General features: G+C 41.7%; 2 protein-coding genes across 6 annotated transcripts in view; one reads left to right on the top strand and one right to left on the bottom strand.

The window, feature by feature from the left end:
• LOC123978299 (disheveled-associated activator of morphogenesis 1-like) overlaps positions 1-7547 on the top strand; it is a 51558-nt gene extending 44011 nt beyond the window's left edge. For all 4 annotated transcript variants that reach the window (XM_046061494.1, XM_046061491.1, XM_046061493.1 and 1 more), the window contains 9 exons: positions 1098-1182; positions 1740-1846; positions 2618-2706; positions 2902-3070; positions 3309-3416; positions 3508-3568; positions 3695-3826; positions 5506-5676; positions 6074-7547. In XM_046061494.1, the coding sequence (XP_045917450.1) occupies positions 1098-1182; positions 1740-1846; positions 2618-2706; positions 2902-3070; positions 3309-3416; positions 3508-3568; positions 3695-3826; positions 5506-5676; positions 6074-6286 (1135 nt within the window). In that variant the 3' untranslated portion in view covers positions 6287-7547. The remainder of the gene's footprint in view (positions 1-1097; positions 1183-1739; positions 1847-2617; positions 2707-2901; positions 3071-3308; positions 3417-3507; positions 3569-3694; positions 3827-5505; positions 5677-6073) is intronic.
• A 59-nt stretch (positions 7548-7606) lies between these two features.
• Positions 7607-13106, bottom strand: LOC123978301 (trans-L-3-hydroxyproline dehydratase). 2 transcript variants are annotated; one of them, XM_046061497.1, is made up of 6 exons: positions 12972-13106; positions 11856-12340; positions 11612-11781; positions 9942-10064; positions 9615-9752; positions 7607-8465 (listed from the first exon to the last, which is right to left on the bottom strand). In XM_046061497.1, the coding sequence occupies exons 2-6, from the start codon at positions 12331-12333 to the stop codon at positions 8340-8342; spliced, it is 1035 nt and encodes a 344-aa protein (XP_045917453.1). In that variant the 5' UTR covers positions 12334-12340; positions 12972-13106; the 3' UTR covers positions 7607-8339. The 2 variants fall into 2 exon arrangements, with proteins under 2 accessions (XP_045917453.1, XP_045917452.1); XM_046061496.1 differs by having other exon boundaries at positions 12844-12975.
• Positions 13107-14016: the final 910 nt, after the last annotated feature.

Genomic DNA, 14016 nt, shown 5'->3' with positions numbered 1-14016 from the left:
AAGGGGAATGTGTGGAAGAAAAAGGTGCACAAGCAGCAGGGATGACCGTAGCCTGGAGAGGATTGCCAGGAAAAGGCCATTCAAATGTGTGGGGGAGCTTCACAAGGAGTGGACTGAGGCTGGAGTTACTGCATCAAGAGCCACCACACACAGACGGGTCCTGGACATGGGCTTCAAATGTCGTATTCCTCTTGTCAAGCCGCTCCTGAACAACAAACAACGTCAGAAGCGTCTTACCTTGGCTAAAGAAAAAAAGAACTGCTCTGTTTCTCAGTGGTCCAAAGTCCTCTTTTCTGATGAGAGCAAATTTTGCATCTCATTTGGAAACCAAGGTCCCAGAGTCTGGAGGAAGAATGGAGAGGCAGACAGTCCAAGATGCTTGAAGTCCAGTGTGAAGTTTCCACAGTCTGTGTTGGTTTGGGGAGCCATGTCATCTGCTGGTGTTGGTCCACTGTGCTTTATTAAGTCCAGAGTCAGTGCAGCCGTCTACCAGCACATTTTAGAGCACTTGATGCTTCCTTCAGCAGACGAGCTTTATGGAGATGCTGACTTCATTTTCCAGCAGGACTTGGCACCTGCCCATACTGCCAGAAGTACCAAAACCTGGTTCAATGACCATGGGATTACTGTGCTTGATTGGCCAGCAAACTCGCCTGACCTGAACCCCACAGAGTATCTATGGGGCATTGCCAAGAGAAAGATGAAAGACATGAGACCGAACAATGCAGAAGAGTTGAAGGCCGCTATTGAAGCATCCTGGTCTTCCGTAACACCTCAGCAGTGTCACAGGCTGATAGCATCCATGCCACGCCGCATTGAGGCAGTAATTCATGCAAAAGGGGCCCAAACCAAGTACTGAGTACATATGCATGATTATACTTTTCAGAGGGCTGACATTTCTGTTTTTAAAATCCTTTTTTTTAATTGATTTCATGTAATATTCTAATTTTCTGAGATTTGGATGTAATGAGTCTATATAATATATTAGTTTCACCTTTTAAGTTGAATTACTGAAATAAATTAACTTTTGCACGATATGCTAATTTTTCATGTTTCACCTGTATATTTAAACTGGACTCATCTGTTGTGTGCTGCAGGCTGAAGCTTTCAAACGAGGAGATCAAGAGAGCCATTCTAACCATGGACGAACAGGAGGACCTTCCCAAAGACATGCTGGAGCAGGTACGTCAGCAGGCTTCCTGGTTTTCGTTATTGGGGTAGGGAATTAGAGAAACCTGTTTTCCCAAGGTAGATTTTCTCAGGGAGATCAGATGTATACAGAAAACCATGCCTTTTTACGACCTTTTATATGTTCGCATGTGCAGGACAAAGACTTCAGACAGGGAAAGTATCTGTGAAAGCTGGAAGTCAACAGGAAGAAAGGGAAGATCATAATGTAGCGATACGTCATCTTATTCAATATAATTCAATCCAAAGTAATACTGAAACTAACACAAAAAAGCTTCAAGAAGTCTAAATAAGTCGGTTTCTGCCACTGAAGATTTGAAATTCAGAAACATGCGTTGTCACTGTGCCAAAATTTTGTGCTAAGTGACATTCATTGTGTTATAAATCTGATAACAGTATGTTTTAAGTTTCTCACTTGAGAAACATACCAGTGTATGAAAAAATGCTACGATAGACTGACACATGATGATAAATCCTTCCACTGTCGTTAACTGGTGACGTACAGATGAATGTGTGTTAAATACTAAAATGGACTTTTACTGCCCCGTCAGCTGCTGAAGTTCATCCCAGAGAAGAGCGATGTGGATCTTCTGGAGGAGCACAAACATGAGCTCGACCGAATGGCAAAACCAGACCGCTTCCTCTATGAAATGAGCAGGTACTTTACTCATACAGTTTTTTGTTCTCATGTGCTGCCTTTTTGAATTCTGCAGTAATTGGATACTAACCTCAGAACTGCTATCTTCAGGTCAGTGCAGCACGCTGCAAATCAGATGTGCCGACAAACAATAGCCATTGTTTCCTCTTAGTCAGAGCAGATAAAGGAAATGAGACATGGGTTTCGACTTAGCCGGGAACAATAGCTATGTGTGTGAATCACTATTTCTAAATTGTGTTGGAGAATAAATGAGTCCATAATGTAATAACAGTATTTGTGTTGCAGTTTAAACTAAACAAAGTCCTGTGAGATAAGGGGAACAAAGGAAACGTGTCACAACTGAGAAACTAAAGTAACTGACCCTCCTGCAGCACAGGGACAGTAGAAACATACGTGTCAGTTCAATGCAGAATAGTACAGTTTGTTTTATGTTTTGTTTTTAATGATTTAATGTAGTTTGGCAGTTTGTCATTTGAGTTTACTCAGTACAGAATGGTCTGGAGGACAGATGTCACTGTGGCGTTCATTAGCTGCAGAGTCCGTGGTTTATAAGCTGAAATAACAAAAACGCTGCCAAAAATAAGCTTCATTACCGCAACTTAAACTTTATATGCGCCATTTAATAAGCACACAGGCAGCTCGCTTTGTTCTGCTCAAGCACAATGTCCATGTTTGTGGCTTCTGTCTAAATTGTGGATTTCCCTGTTTATAATTTATTATTTTTGTCTATTTTCATCCTCCTCTGACATGCATTTTCCATCCCGTGTACAGAATAAACCACTACCAGCAGAGGCTGCAGTCTCTATATTTCAAAAAGAAGTTTGCAGAGAGGATAGCTGAGATCAAACCCAAAGTTGAAGGTGAGAAGTCTCATAGTTTCATACACCAATGACATTAACTCAAACATGTTTTTTATATATATGAACTGAAATTATATTTGTATTGTATTTAATTTTACATCTATCTATCTAACCACTGATGGTTTAAGTCTGAAAGTAAATCAGCGTGGACCCTTAAAGTGCCTGAAAACATTAATCGTTATGTTTTCATCTCAGCTCTGGCCAAGGCGTCTAAGGAGATTTTACACAGCAGAAACCTGAAGCAGCTGCTGGAGGTGGTGCTGGCCTTTGGAAACTTCATGAACAAGGGTCAGAGGGGGAACGCTTACGGCTTCAAAGTGTCTTCACTCAACAAGATTGCTGATACCAAATCCAGTATCGACAAGTAAGAACCTTTTTCAATTGTAACATCACATGTTTCAGGCAGTAACGGAGAGAACGGCATGAAATAAAACAATAGATAAAAGTCACATCTGGAACAGGGAATGGGATTCTTATGAAATGCCGTATGGTTATTCATATCTGATCCTACATAATAAAAGCAATTTATTGCACACTTGACACAATTGCTGCCTTGAAGGTCAGCCCGCCTCAGTGTGTCTGTGCCTCTTGCACGTTTGCAGAAACATCACTCTCCTGCACTACCTGATCACCATCCTGGAGAAGAAATACCCCAAAGTCCTGATGTTCCAGGAGGACCTGCAGAGTATCTCAGTGGCAGCCAAAGTCAAGTAGGTGGAGAACCTGCTGCCTGACACACATCTGCTTCTCTTGTTTGCTTTCTGTTTTGTATTAAACTTCTTCTCTCTTCTTTCTCTGCAGCATGACTGAGCTGGAAAAAGATATTGGCAACCTGCGCAGCGGCTTGAAAAGTGTGGAGAGCGTGAGTCACACAGATCTATGAGATAACATGTTCCCTATCGGTCGGGCTGTTATACAATGTTTAGCGCAGGTGCTCTCCTCTCATTATTTCCTTTAACTTCCTCTCCTGGATCATTTTCACTGTTAGGAGCTGGAATACCAGAAGAATCGACCGCAGGAGCTGGGCGACAAGTTTGTGTCGGTGGTGAGTCAGTTCATCACCGTGGCCAGCTTCAGCTTCTCCGACGTGGAGGACTCTCTCACGGAGGCCAAGGAACTGGTAAGTCATTGAGTCTGTACGTGTCTTTGAGCAGACCGGACAGCAGCACTATCACTTGTAGACACAAACGCTGACAGCTTGCATCCCATTTCCTCTCCACGCAGCTGTTTCTACACGCTTCATTGACACCTTTTTGTAGGAAAGCTAACAGCAGGAGTGAAGTGTTTTCAGCTTCCTGCCGCAGCACCACTGACACTTCATTGGTCAGCCTGCTTGTTGCCATGTGTCCAGGTCAAGACAGAAACCAGGAACAGTGTTAGATATTAGTCCATGCAGAGTACAATCTAATATACATGGTTAGCTCAGCCAGTAACGTGTTGTTTTAGACTGAATTGTTATTAAAATACATCTGTTTCTGCTGTATATTTCAGAACGTGACTGCCGTTTACTGGAGAGTGAGGTACAGTTAGTCTGAAGTGATGTCATTCAACTGCATCATTTTCTACAGTATAACAATATATATTTAACGCTAGCCAGTAATGGTTTCAGATTAGATTTTAGAAAAGACTATGGTGAGTGAAGACATTTAGGGTTTCAAACCAACTTTTTCACCACCTTCCCAAAACTTACAAGGGGGAGCGCTAACATTGTTCCACAGCAGCCACACTGACAAGTCTGCCTGCAGGGGTTTATATATCACCATCGTGATGTATTGACCGATTCAAAATGCCAGATAACGCTATCTTTCAATCACTATTTTACACCAATATGTTCAGCACTGTTCGGACATTGTGTGTCTCAATGCATCATGGTTTCGTGGGGCTTAATCATACCTTCCAACCTAACATGTCATTTTCTGAATGCTTTTATCAAACTTTGTTACATTTCACTGTAGGTGGCCTTTGTGAAAATGAGAGGCTGAAGCAAAAGAATAAGAAACTGGATTTTGCAGCCATTTTTAGGGACGCAGGCTTTTTACTACTAGAAACCTGAGAATATTCACCTTTCTAGGGAGAGCTTGACACTCACACGTTATATTTATGCGCCTGTCCACATTTATTGGTGCAAGCCGGGAGGAGTTTTTATCTTGAGCATGTTTTTCGCCCCATAGTGTGTCTGTGTGCTACGTTGACCCAAGAGCTCAGCTGGTCACATGGCAACCATTAGTTTCTGTGAATCATTTACGGTGTCCCACAGTTAAATATTTGAGAGCGTTTACAGTGGTCCTCTGAAACAGAGAACACGCATCTGGTTTGTGTATGTGAGCATATAATAAAGTTGTTGCAGATTTATCAGGATGTAAAGTATAAAAGTGACCTTTTTAGGCATTTTTATAATTATATAGATAATGTCCTATTGGGGGGGGGCACCAAATAATTTAAGTAATTTAAATGCATTTTTGCTCCACCTGAGAGAGTGTGTGTGTGTCACAGACAGAGCTGCTGTTAATATACACATCTTGGAAGATACATGTTCTCAGCATGATCTCACATCTGGATGTTCTGCTTGCCTTAATTTGGACTCTGGCTCCGGTCTCTGGCCTCAGCTGTAATCAGTAGCTGGTCAGATCTGGGTTAACATGGGCTTCAAAGCCCAGCTACTCTGTACCAGGCTCTTATTTCAAAGAGCTGAGACCTAATGAGTCTCCTATAAAACAGTCAAAGACTGAGTAAAACATGCTTCTACTGTGTCCTGCTGTAAATCTGATCCTGTCTGCCCCCTTCTCTTTGGTCCCTCAGTTCCTGAGGGCAGTAAAGCACTTTGGTGAGGATGCCAATAAGATGCAGCCAGATGAGTTCTTCGGCATCTTTGACCAGTTCCTGCAGTCGTTCGGTGAGGCTCAGCAGGAGAACGAGAACATACGAAAACGCAAAGAGGAGGAGGAGCGCAGGGCCAAAATGGAAGCTCAGGTATGTGACCGTTCCCAGTTTCCATATTATCAGACCCACAGATGTTATAAAACACTTAAAGTGTATAATTATGGAGTATTATGGAGATTCTTGTGAAATTAAGGGAAATTCAAATTTGTCATTATTTTGTAATATCCACTTGTGGCCACAGTGTTCGCTGTAATATGTTTTTTAGCTTTCTGTAATGTTAGACGAGAAGATCGATGCCACTCTTGTGACTGTAGCTTCATATTGAACAAACAGATATGAATGGTATCGATCTTCTCAAATATCTCTTTGCAAGAAAACAAATAAATGAATTTCTCATAATGTCAAACTATTTATTTGATGCAAAGGTAAATTTATACAGAGGGAGTTGTTCTTTAAATTACAATGATTTTTATTTCTGTTTCCCCAGCTGAAAGAGCAGAGGGAGAAGGAGCGAAAGGCCCGGAAAGCGAAGGCCAACGGTGAGGACGACGGAGGCGAGTTTGATGACTTGGTGTCAGCGCTGCGATCAGGCGAGGTCTTTGACAAGGACTTGTCCAAGATGAAACGCAACCGCAAGCGCATCAACAGCCAGACCACAGACTCAAGCAGAGAGCGACCGGTCACAAAGCTCAACTTCTAAGTGGGGTTGAGGTCATCTTCTCCCCACCCCACCCACCCCTTAGTTTGCCTTGGGTCAAACTGACATGCACATTCCTCTGCACCCTCCTCCATTCCCACCCAGCTCGGCTTCACCGCTGCAGAACCACCCACAGCACGTTTAGATCTTTCATCCTCTGAGAGTTTGATGTGGAACAGAAGCCAAAAGTTGTTGTTAACGACCAAATCGGATCGTTCCCGCTGGAGGATCAGTTTGATCAAATGAAATGTTTTAAGAAGCTGTTTTTCCCCACCGGAGAAAGGTTCCCTTCCAGGTGTAAGACATGCGTTTGATTACAGGCTGTCTGATAGAAACTGTTCTGTGCTGTTTTTGTACGTCAGAATCTATGCACAGAGTGAAATGTGCAGCTAGTAAGACTCCTTCAGGGCTTGATGCTCGATCCAAACAGGAAGATGATTCCATTAAAAACACAAGGGGCCATTTTGTATGGACTGATTTCATAGATTGAGAGGGGCTGCTTTCACACGCCTGAATTGTCCAAGAGATCATTTTCAGAGAAAGACTGGATCCGAACTTCCTCTGGACGCTGCCGTTCTCTTGCAGTCAGAACCATCACAAGACTGAGACGCAGCGTTGTTAGACAGACGTGGTTTTGACTGCAAGGGGCGCAGCTGAGAGGTAGGTTTCTTTTCTATTCATCATTGACGTGCAGCATTTATATATCTGATCACTGTATGTTTTATTTGAACCTTTTCCCTGTTAAGAGCTGGCCTTAACTCTGTTGATTTTAACTGTTGAAAGGGTACTTTCAAAGGCCTGGGCCTAATCCCCAATTTCTCAACAAGTGTGGAAACTCATGTCATAGATTACATATATCTATATATAAGGTTGTTACACATGCACATATAAATTCATAATTACTATGCTAAATGCCATTAAAACCATACCCAATCAATGCAATACACTTGTTTTTTTCCCATCTGAAGGGAGTTCCCTCCTTTACGTTTTTACTGAAAAGATGAAATATGTTTTCTTTACACTGGCTGGATTCACACCGCGAAACAAAACAAGAAACCAAACCCTGATTTTAAACTCTGTGATCCACATGTGATGTTTTCATTCTTGTAGAAAATGTCACATGTGGAAGTAAAAACCCTTGATTTTAATTTGTCCCCTTGGCTGCGTCAATCCATCCAGTGTCAAACACCAACGTTGGACTTTTATAATTTAAATATTGCCTTCCATTGTACAACGACCTGATGATAATAAATGGGAGAAAACACTTATGAGCTTTTGTGTTTAGTTAACAAGCACTTGAATGAATTCTTATTCAGCATTTACTAAGGTTCAAAAAGTCATTTATTACCACCATGACTCTGAATAGGACAGAGGATCATGTTTTCATGATCCTGACGGCAGCCAGGCTCCTGGCTCCATCTAGTGGTCGATGACTGCTACTGAACAGGATACCTGACTGCCGCCTTCTTAAATTTAAGACAAATCCAACAATGTTACAGTCTGCAAACATTCACATGTTGTCAGCAAATACATTTTAAACTGCTCTTTAAGTTTTTTTTCCTCCATATGCTGTTCAATGCTTAATAGCTCAATAACAGTTATTGATTATTACAACCTTGAAGTCAAATGTGACAATGCAGTTTAAGGAATACGGAATTGCTGAATTTGGTGAATTTAAACATTTTACATTTCAAAAGTAAAATCCCTCAAAATTGCTAGCTTAGCATTGGCTCAGACACGAGATGGCCTTACAGTACATTTATTAAAGTCAATGCAGTATCAAATAAAATAAATGACCAATTTAAAACGATTACATTTCTGTAAAATACAATCCATAAAAACACAATTTCTCATGCTGAACAGATTCTCAATGTGCTGTCTCTATCCTAGTTCATGTATGTAATGCACAATGGAATGCAAAACATTTCTTAATTTAGGTCAATCAGGTTATGATGAACTATGAAAACAGAAATGACTGCTACCATCTCTTCAACGCTGTTTATTATGGATTCACTATATATTTGTATAAACATGTTTTAAAACCTGTAATTGAGGCTCACTTCAGCAGAAAACCTTGTGTCAGCTTGTCGTCTGGCTCCTGCACGAATCGGGAAACTCCGGTGTAAAAAGCTCTGCCGGCAACTTCCACCACTACAGCCTTGAAGTCTCCGCACTTGGTCTCCTGAACAGAAAGGAGAATCACAAACACACCTACGTGAACAGAAGTTTGTAAGACAAAGCGTCTCTGGCACTCCGGCTTCATCACTTAGGTTCACGTTTGTCTATTTCTGAGGGTTTATGGGTCGCAGGTGAACCAATCACCGGTTAGCGAGGTACATAAACCACATTTATGAGTGACTTGTCAAGGTCGTCTGATCACAGTATAAAGCCAGCTCAAATGCCACAGGGAGAGTCCACCATGAAATAGAAATGTGTACAATATAATAATATGCTATAGGGCTGGGCAATAAAACAATAATGATAATTATTGTGATATAATTTTCCTCAATAACAATATAACAAATGTCCAATAAATGTTTGATTTAATTCATTTTAATCACAAGCTAATTACCACTTAATTTTTCAATTAGTATATTTATCTTGTTGAGGAAAAGGGACTGAAAAAGGACTTTACTTAATTTTACTCATGATAACATTATGTTTATCATTATAATTGTTTTAAAACCACTTTCACTCAGGATTAATTATTGATATCTAATGATGTGAAATTTTTATCATGATGATAATTTTTATTATAATCATTTATGGCCACATCACCCTGCCCTAGCTGACAACAATTTGTTTTCATGAATTAAAATAAAGCTCATTTTTATTGTAATATGTTGAACAAATATTCAGTGGGCCTACAAAGTCCCTAATTTAATGTAAATCCAACCATCTAATTGGGTCTTGATGATCTGACTTGTTATCTTAAGACAGTGATATATGCATATAGTTTTATATTGACTTTACCGTCCACAAGAGATTTAAATATTAGTGTTCAGAAAATGTGTCTTTCACTCAGTATTAAAACCAGTTTAGTGCTTTAGAAGAAAGCGTTTACAGTCTTTCCACAGTGTTTTACAACAAACGCTCTGACCTGTTTAACACACTGAAGCGACTGATGACTGAGGATAAAGAAGGGATAAAGATCTCCTGATCTTTGGTTAATGGCACTTTCTGACCGTGACAGCCGACCCAGAAACCTTTTACCCATCTTATCAGTGCAAGAGCGGGGCAAAAGAACACTCACCCCACCCCCGTGCACATATGAGTCGACTCTGGACCTGTAAAACATCGAGCTCGAGGCAGAAGATGAAAACTCTGGTACCTCGACAGCTTTCCCTGTGAACTGGGATCCAGTAGCTCCACTCTGAAACATCCTGGTCTGGTTCAGCTGGATGAGACCTTTGTGATACTGTAGAGCCACTCGGGCTGTAACACCGGAACCAGTAGGACTTCGGTCCACCTGATGTTTAAACCAGTTAAAAACCAGGTCAAGATAATACAAAAACACAGTTAGTGTCCTCCTTTAGTATTCTTCCAACACATCATCATCTTAGTACACTAAATGTAGATGGTAAATGTTTCAGACATCACTCCTTTAAGTGTCAAACGACAAGGTGGTATTTGCGCAGGAGCAGTGTCAGTCGGGTACCTGTGCTTCTGCGAACACACAGATATTGGCAGTGGGATCAGAGGAGTAATTGTCTTTGCCGTCTGTAAGAATGGTGCCATAGAGGAAGGCCAGATCCTCACTGGATGGGTGGTGCAACTTCACCTACGGGAGAAAACAGCAAGGCTTTTGAATCAACATACACAATGTGGACAACGCCTTTACATATACTTTGGTTCCTGATACTTCTTTCCCTGGGGCTATTTTTCATGTTTTTCCCTTCCCCCCAGTTTGGAGTGGAAGAACGTAAGTGGCCCTGACTTCAACCCCACTGAAGCAAATGTAACGCATACGTCTGGAACAAATGCACACAAGAGCCCTCTAAAGACACTGTCATGTACACCAATCAGCCATAACATTATGAACACTGAGAGGTAGTTGACTGACAGGTCATTGCCATGGCACCTGCCAGTGGATATATATTAGGCAGCGTATGAACATTGTGGTCCTCATGGTTGATGTGTCAGAAGCAGGAAAAATTATCAAGCAAATTTATAGCGACTTTGACAAGGGCCAGTCTGTGATGGCTAGATGACTGATTCAGATCTCCAAAACATTCTGCAGTGGTCAGCACCTATCAAAAGTGATCCAAGGAAGGAAATGCAGTACACCGTTACAGGGTCATGACTGGCCAAGGCTCATGTATGCACGGGGGGAGCGAAGGCTGGCCCGTGTGGTCCGATCCAACAGACAAGCCACTTCAGATCAAACTGCTAAGAAAGTTGATGCTGGTTCTGATAGAAAGGTGTCAGAACACACAGTGCATCACAGTTTGTTGCATATGAGGATGCGTAGCCACAGACCAGTCAGGGTGCCCATGCTGACCCCTGTCCACTGCTGAAAGCGCCTATAATGGGCTCGTGAGCATCAGAACTGGACCACAGAGCAGTGGAAGAAGGTGGCCTGGTCTGATAAATCACGTTTTCTTTTCAAACATGTGGATGGCCAGGTGCGTGTGCATCGCTTAGGCTACCTGGGGAACACCCGGCACCAGGATGCACTATGGGAAGAAAGCAATGTGCCCTGCCACAAAGCAAAAATGGTTCAGGAATGGTGTGAGAAACCCAAAAAAAGAGTTCAAGGTGTTGACTTAGCCTCCAAATTCCCCAAATCTCAATCTAATCAAGCACCTGTGGGATGTGCTGGACAAACATGTCCGATCTATGGAGGCTCCACCTCGAAACTTAAAGGATTTGCTGCTAATGTGTTGGTGCCAGATACCACAGCACACCCTCAGAGGTCTAGTGGAGTCCATGACTACACGGATCAGGGCTGTTTTGCCGGCAATAGGGGAACCTGCACAATATCAGGCAGGTGGTCATTTTGTTATGGCTCATCTGTGTATATTCTTGTTAAATGCTTATTTCATGAATAAAAAAAGGTGCAGTACACAAGATATTCTGTGTTAATCAGCCCTCCTTCACTGGCCTTTATTTCACATTCTTCACACTGTGGCTTCCACTAAATCTAAATGATGGATGTTATTTTAAGAGTTAAGAGGTACATTATTTATTAGGGAAACAATGGTTTACTTTAGGAAATGTGCTTTTTTTAGATTCCATCTAGCACCTGTAACGTTCTGTTGCTAACGTTTCTGTGTCAGCACAGAGACTACTGCGGATTTAACACAGGCTGAAATATGAACTTGTTACCTGAGTTTTGACGGCGTTGGTCACCGCTGTGGCTGCGTCTACCAGATCTCGAGTCCTGGACTCGGCCACATCGAGGCCAAACCTCTGGGCGTTTACAAAGGCGTAGAAGGCCCCTCCGTAGCTGATGTCCACAGTCACATCACCAAACCCTTCCACAGTCACCGTCACATCTGGGAGGAGAAGTTCCGCAGTTACATTCCTGCAGAAGATTAGAAATACCAGAGGACAGTTTTGAGGGCCCTACCTGTGGCGAATGCAAACGCGGGCACACTGAGAAACCTTACTCCTCCTGTTTTACCACCAGAGTACTCGACAAACGCCTTCACCAGGCCACAGGGACAGTGTATGTTCACTTGGGTCTCTGGTGACTGTGGCTCTTTCACTATTTTGTAGTCCACAGCGAAGCGTCCCAGTGCGATGACGGCGTGTCCACACATGGTGCTGTACCCCTCGTTGTGCATGAACAGCACCCCAAGGTCAGCCTCGGGGATCTCGCTGGCCACGATCAGGGCTCCGTACATGTCATAGTGTCCCCGCGGCTCGTACATCAGCACCCTCCTGAGGTGGTCCAGATGTTCCCGGACGTAGCGGCGTTTGGACAGCACACTGTCACCTTTGACCTCTGGATAGCCGCTGAGGATAACCCGTAAAGGCTCTCCGCCTGTGTGCATGTCCACCACTGAGAGCTCGTCTCCCTCGTGAGGTGGGAGCTGCATTTCCATCTCAGTGCTAATAAAAAACAAAAACTAATTGGAAACAATGCTTTAAGCCAAAATACAGCTATATCTTTACTATTTTCCAACACAAAATTCAGCAGAAAGCTTGTTTTCTAACATATTATTTGGCTCATTATTGTAGGTGATTTGAAACCTCTCTCCTCTTAGAGGTTTTTCAGTTCAAATTACAACAATAACTGTTGTTGATTGTTTTTTTTTAATCACAATTGTTAAAACCAGGCCTGCTGTAGAAAATGGTTGTACAATGTAGAAAGTACCTCCTGTACTTCATTAGAAAGAAAAAATCTTTGGTAGACTCCATGTGGATTTAAATGTTAGCCTGCTGTGACTGAAAAACACTATTTCTGTGGACAGTTTGCATGTTTGGAGACCAAAACACATTTTATCTGCAAATGTTTGTACAGAATAAAGTATCAGACAGACCGCTGTTGTTGTCTGCACGTTCAAACTGGATTCTATTATTACAGAACCAATTACCATAAAGTAAAGATTTACTTCAATGGAAATGAACGGGACGTAGGACTGAGGCGCCATGTGACCAGAGTCGTCGGTAAAATACTGCAAAAGGCCATTGTCAATTCAATTAGTACGACACCAGAAAGGATTATTATATTTAACGTTACCTGCTTTAGATTATCTTTGTATTTTGGGTTAAAACTTCTGCAGCCTTCAGTCTTCTTTTATTTCTCCTGTGAAATGCAGACGTGTTTGAGTTCACAAGACTAAAACGAGACATTAGTGCCACCTAGTGTTCTGGAGGGCTGCGTCCATCAAACACTAGCAATGCACTTGCATATAAACCATTTTTTATGCAATAGAAGTCCAGATTTGTGGAGTGCACGCCATTCTTTGCAGACATTTGAACCCATGCTCGAAGAAGTGGACAACAATGTTTAATAATTTAGAAGCTACTATTTCCACATCAGTTGGTGTGAAGGAATAACAATATCAGTAACTGCAGGAAAGTTAGGTGGATTTAGAGTTTCAAAATAAACACAACAAATTGAGTATGCTTTGACTCACCTGGATCAACAAGAGAAAACCCGTCTGCAAGTTGCAGTTTTCAATGCTTTGATGTAAACAAAGACTGCGTGTTGCACAACTGAGGAGACTAAACAACAGGCAGTGAGCAGGCATCAGTTTTCATTATTCATTTCACTGTTATCAGGTTCCCTGGATGCATGCAAGATCATTTATATATCTAATATAAAATACATGTGCTGAATCCACGAACAGTCTCGTGCTTACATCCTTATAGTTCACACAGAGATGATTCACAGTCACACAGAAAATCTGAAAACATCATGAACTGAAACAGTAACCGCGCTGTTTGTTCATGTACACGATCGTTATCATTTTATCCAAACAGATAAACAAATGCCAGTGTTTGCATCAACAAGTGCAGCGTCAGTTCATTTACATTTGCATAGCATTTCATCTCACAAGTAGGCAAAATCCCTCATACTGAAATAAATACTGAAACTCAACATTAGAGAAAATATACCTGAGTACGAGGCAAAGTTACATGAAGGAATAAACAGTAAGTTGTTACCTGTTGAAATATTCACAGCTTGTTTGAGGAAAATAAATCTTTCACAGGAAAATTGAGAACATGATAATTAACAATAAAAATTATTAACCGCCATTATTGCTTTCCTGTTCCTATTT

This window comes from Micropterus dolomieu, linkage group LG10 (assembly GCF_021292245.1).
Source record: "Micropterus dolomieu isolate WLL.071019.BEF.003 ecotype Adirondacks linkage group LG10, ASM2129224v1, whole genome shotgun sequence".
NCBI lineage: Eukaryota > Metazoa > Chordata > Actinopteri > Centrarchiformes > Centrarchidae > Micropterus > Micropterus dolomieu.
This window is presented reverse-complemented; position numbering and strand designations above follow the sequence as displayed.

What these genes read in the sequence shown, in the direction of transcription:
- LOC123978301 (XM_046061496.1), bottom strand. Translation starts at nt 12,920, where the DNA reads ATGGCCTTTTGCAGTATTTTACCGACGACTCTGGTCACATGGCGCCTC. An exon ending in TCCCGTTCATTTCCATTGAA is followed by an intron (nt 12,341 to 12,843) that starts GTAAATCTTTAC and finishes GTTTTTTATTAG; the next exon opens with CACTGAGATGGAAATGCAGC. An exon ending in GTGTGTTCGCAGAAGCACAG is followed by an intron (nt 9,753 to 9,941) that starts GTACCCGACTGA and finishes TTTAAACATCAG; the next exon opens with GTGGACCGAAGTCCTACTGG.